We start from the raw sequence: 5,613 nt of genomic DNA, 5'->3' as shown, positions 1-5,613 counted from the left end.
ACCCACTGTCTCAATGGCTCGCCCCGCATTCTTCGAGTGATCTTTTTAAAGTACAATGAATGACAAAGCCGAGCCCCTTCACTATAGACCGAAATAGAAACGCCTTTAATTCTAAATTAATGTAATTTTTTCGGCTATTCACTGAAATACCGCACAGTGTGAGTTTCTTGTGACAGTTTAAAGAAGAAACTTTGGTCCTTAACGTTTTAATCTTAAGGTCGGTTTTGTCTTAGGTCTCTCTTTTCGCTACGGTTTTTGTATTCTACGTAAATACAATAAAATACATGTAGCTCCATTTTGAGCAACCGTAATAAATTTCCAATTGCTTCTAAAGAATTTTTAGGACACCAACAAGTGTACAACAAATAGCACTTGTTTAAAATATTAAATATCAAAACAAATATTTGCATTAAGTTTTTTACAGTAAAATAACCTACTAAACACGGTTTAGTAGGTTTAGCTTTTATACAAATCTAAATTCATTGAAACCAGGCTAGCTATATTTTTATGGTGCCCAATATTAGTGTCCAATACAAACACGACCATGGACAATATAAATACTGTAAATCTAATATGCAGGTATCAATATTATTAATATAATATAATACAGTATATTATATTGATTACGAGCTGCTAAAACAAGAATGCCACTTTTCGTTTGTAGAGCAAAAGAGTTCAACGCTCATTGCGACTTGACTGCATCATTCGCGAATATGATTAAATTATTGTTCGTTGTTCATTTGATAATTTCGTTACTTGGTACGTGCCAAGTATGACAGTCTTACGAGTATGGAAACTATACATTTTATTGAAATAAAATTAGTCTTTATCCTTCCTCAAGGTCGATTCTACGAGTATATTTGGAAAAATATTATTTTAAGTAGGTAATCGATCCAGTACCTACTTTTGGAGCCTATTCCACCCAAATAAATAAATATTACCTTTAATATCTAATATTGATTTAATAATTTAAAATTAAGTTTATACAATTACATTTTAATGCTTCAAATATATTTTTATACAAAATATTATCATAAAATGTTTATAGATAATGAATAAAAGACATTGTCTTGTTAGGACATTGTCTTGTTATTCACTATTAATATTTCTTATAAAATGAAGCAACTTTAAAACGGTTTCAATAAAATATGTAAGATGTAAGTTTTTGATATACTAATGTTTAATTATATTAACAAATGATTATATTATAAATATATAAATATAAATTAGAAGACACAATATGTTTTATATTCTTATATAATTGATTGTTATCTGCTCTAATATTATTTGGATAAAATAATATGAATAAAAATTTGTAACACTGACCGAATAGATCTAAATACATAATAATTTGTTATATCGATACAATATTTTGGGTTCCGCAGCTTGTTAGGAACTTCTATATTATTGATATATTATAAACAAATTTATTTTATTTTATAATAACCTTATTCATTCAATACTTTTCGGTCTAATTGTAAAATATATATTGTATTGTTTCGAGTTTATTTAAATATACAGGCAATGTGCATAAAGTAAAAGGTGGCAAATGTTTCATTAAGTCGTATTACAAAAACCTAATCCAGGTTACAGAAGAGTGTACAGTGTATATTTGATACTAGCGACCCGCCCCGGTGTCGCATGGGTATAAAATATATAGCCACTGAAAAAAATATTAAAATCGATAGCCTGTGATCCTTCGCGTGGTCTACTTCTTATCTTTGCCAAATAACATGAAAACTGCTCCAGTAGTTCGCGAGATAAGCCCTTTCAAATAAATTCTCCCGTTTTTTACACATTCTCCTATTAGTTATAGCGTAATAAAATATAGCCTATAGCCTTTCTCAATAAATGGGCTATCTAATACTGAAAGAATTTTTCAAATCGGACCAGTAGTTTCTGAGATTAGTTGAAAGGGCTAACTTGAACGTCAAGTTAGTCCTTTCAATTAATTTCCCCGTTTTTTCCACATTTTCCTCTATTTCTTTGCTCCTATTAGTCTTAACGTAATAAAATATAGCCTATAGCCTTTCTCGATAAATGGGCTATCTAACACTGAAAGAATCATCAAAATCCGTTGCGTAGTTTTAAAGATTATGGGGAACAAAGAGACATGAGAAAAAAAAGCGACTTTGTTTTATAATAATATTATGTATAGTATTATTATGTGTAGTCGGTAGGTATATCCATGATAAAACATCGATACGGTATTCCGATTGTTGTAGGCTCTATGTATATTTTAAAGTTGTATTAACAATTAAATGTGTTCAGTTAAATTTTAAATAGCAGCGCAGCAATTAAAAAAAAATATTAAAAAATTTAAAAAAATCCACATCCAAACATATAACTTCCTCGTTTTTTGGAAGTCGGTTAAAAATCAAACCCTTAATATTGTGTATATATGTTACGCTCAAAGATTGAAAACGCTCATTGAGAAGAAAACTAGCTCACATCGCGTTGTGGTCACAGTAAAACATTCACAATGAGAAATTTGTGTTATGCCTCTAATGAAATCGCACACGACGCGTTGTGGCAATCACAGAAATACCAAATAGCAAAATAAGTGTCGTGGCTGACATGCTATTCGTTCTCAACGCGTTATAGCAATGAAGAAAAGCCATGACACGTATGGAATATTATTATAGATCCCACTAGGCCTATGCTGGAAACGTTTTGGTAGATTTCCTTAGGAAATATTTTTTATTTTTTTGAAAACCCCGAGAATAATCTTGAACATTATGGAAGTATGTTATAAAAAAAACGAAAACACAGTAATAGGAACTATAAAGGCAAGGTAATATACATTTTCGAATAAATCTTTGAAATTAAACCCTTTTGATAAAATCGTCCTCTGGCTATTTTTAATTAATAGTTACCAAAAATATTTCCAGTAATCGGCACGTGTACGTATTAGCCGATCGGGTTTCGAAAGGCCCAGGTAGGGGCAAAAAACGCTAAGGGTAAGCCATTTTTTTCGGCACAAATCTCGTATAAAAGGGCCTCCCGAACTCTGGAGACGCATTCACGATTTACGTGCCCATCTCACCGCATCTCGAAATGTACACCTACCAGAACCAATCGAAGTTCGTGCCGATCGCGCCAAACGACGAGAGCAGCATGAGGAAATACAGCTACAAGGGCGTATACTCGGGGGCGCAGGCCGCCTCCATCGCGAAACGGAACGCACGCGAGAGGAACCGCGTCAAACAAGTGAACGACGGTTTCAACGCGCTGCGGAAGAAGCTGCCGGCCGCCATCATAGAAACCCTCTCAGGCGGCGCAAGACGAGGCTCCGGCAAGAAGCTCAGCAAGGTCGACACTCTCCGGATGGTCGTCGAGTACATCAGATACATGGAGCAGCTGCTGGAGGAGAGCGACGCCAAGCTCGACTCCATCGACGGTACCTACATGGAGGATTACGCCGAGTATTCGCCGGCTGAGTCGGTGCCCTCGCCGGCCACGTCCGAGGGCTACTCCGCCTCCTGCTACTCGGACGACTACGCCAACTACAACACCAGTGAAACCAACCCTGTTAACAGTGAATTGTTTAACTTTCTATGGTAACATTTTAGTTGGTAGTGTAGTATAATTTTCACTCTAGTCACACGTAGAAAATTGTAAATAATAGTGTTTGTAAATATAAAATATTGTTAAAGAAAAATGTATGTAATACAAATATAGAAGTAAGATGAGAAAGCCCACTTACTGTCAGACTGTTGTACCATAATATATTCTTAAATAAAACAAATTTTAGTGTATTGATCTCTTTTGATTTGATCCCTTGATTATAATTTAATTAAGACCCATTTTTTCAGTATTTTGAATCAGTACAATTTTTAAACTTAATAATTGAAGTTTTTGATTAAATAAAAATCATACTAGACACTGGTTACTTACAATTATATTGCATAATTAAATTTATTTAATTTAAATTATACTTTTATCCACAAAACATACAATTAAGTATTAAGTAATCAAGAAAGTTAACAATCCCATAGTTACTTATTGGTACCTATTTCTTAAATTCACAAAAAATCAAATAAAATACCAATTTTTGATCTAGGCTAGGTTTCATTTTCTATCGACATTGGCCTAGCGACCCATGCCAACGCTGCTTTGTGATGTCATAGACTGTTGGCCGTAGAGTAAAACGAACCCTAGGTAGGTTTATAACGTGGGAGAGCTATGCTTCAGCACGAATGGGCCGGCTTGACCGGAGAAATACCACGGGCTCCCAGAAAACCGGCGTGAAACAGCACTTGCGCTGTGTTTCGCCGAGTGAGTTTACCGGAGGCCCAATCAGGGGATTGGACCTCCGGTAAACTCACTCACATATAAATTGATGAAAAGGTTACATTATACATATAAATTTATGGAAAGGGTAGGGACCCTTTTCCCTTCCCTACCCTCCCCTATTACCCTATTCCCTCTTAAAAGGCCGGCAATGTAGCTGCAGCTCTTCTGATGCTGCGAATGTCCATGGGCGACGAAAGTTGCTGTCCATCAGGTGACCCGCTTGCTCGTTTGCCCCCTTATTACATTAAAAAAAGGTAATAAAGTGGCATTTTATTTGATTTTTTTTGTCGCGGTCTCTTACGGAAAAGATCGGATTTCTACCTGGAGTCTACCGGAAAACCAACTTCCGGAAAATTCCCACACTAACCGAAAATGGAAAATCTAAAAGGCCGAGATCGATAACAATCAGATAGATAAAGCATTTTAGTTATGCAAAACGAATTTTGGTAGCACCTGCTTTGACATAGCATCTACGATCTTGAACCGAACTCAAGAAATTAAGAGCACAGCCGCGCGATTAATAGATACATATCTACTGGTTGCTCGATATGATATCGCTAAGGGGCCATCCATAAATGACGTTATATGAATTTCACAATTTTTCGTGGCTTAAATTCACAACCTTTCCTCTTCGTCACACTATATCTCCGTCGAACTCTTACCTCCTCTTAACGCGTGACGTTATTTATGGAAGGCCCCTAAGCGCGATGAGGCCAGGCGTTGATTAAGCCATATCTGCGGTCATATGTGACGAGATTAATGGTGTCCACCGCGATAAGAGGTGGGAGCTAAATGCGTTTACATGTGCGAATAAAACGACACTGATAAAGCGAAAGTTCGGATCGAATTGTGCATTCTTTGTTGTTCTTACTGAGACACACTGCTGAAGCCGACATCAACCGGAAATACGTACTAATAATATAAATGCAAAAGTGTATGCCTGTCTATCTGTCCGTCTGTTAGCTCTTCATGCTTAAACCGCTAAAGCTATTTTGACGAATTCTTGGTATATTTTTGTTGCTGAAAAATTTGCGGATTCCGCGCGGTAAACGAATTTTGAAACAACGAATTTGCGGGCATCATCTAGTTTTATAATTAATTATGTACCATCGAGAAAATTGATTCCTAAGCAATTGAAAGACCAACGTCATTTGGTTTGTGATCTGTCGGCTGGGTTTGACGCGACCAAACTACGTAGGTCCCCCATCTGCCTAGGAATCAACTTCTCTGATAGTACAATTTGATGAATGACAGGTGGCCGTTATTTGGATGTTGAGTTATGCCAAGTTTATTATATTATGTGAACTGTCAGCTGGA

The 5,613-nt window shown here is 36.0% G+C and overlaps 1 protein-coding gene across 1 annotated transcript; it reads left to right on the top strand.

Moving 5' to 3' along the window:
- The first annotated feature begins 3,057 nt into the window (after positions 1 to 3,057).
- Positions 3,058 to 3,564, top strand: LOC121729046 (achaete-scute complex protein T3-like). The gene has a single exon (XM_042117434.1). The coding sequence runs from the start codon at positions 3,058 to 3,060 to the stop codon at positions 3,562 to 3,564; it is 507 nt and encodes a 168-aa protein (XP_041973368.1).
- Positions 3,565 to 5,613: the final 2,049 nt, after the last annotated feature.

The sequence above is a fragment of the Aricia agestis genome, chromosome 7 (assembly GCF_905147365.1).
Source record: "Aricia agestis chromosome 7, ilAriAges1.1, whole genome shotgun sequence".
NCBI lineage: Eukaryota > Metazoa > Arthropoda > Insecta > Lepidoptera > Lycaenidae > Aricia > Aricia agestis.
Note: the sequence above shows the minus strand (reverse complement) of the source record. Positions and strands in the feature narration are given on the sequence as shown.

Coding starts and splice junctions, on each gene's coding strand:
- LOC121729046 (XM_042117434.1), top strand. CDS start 3,058: ATGTACACCTACCAGAACCAATCGAAGTTCGTGCCGATCGCGCCAAAC.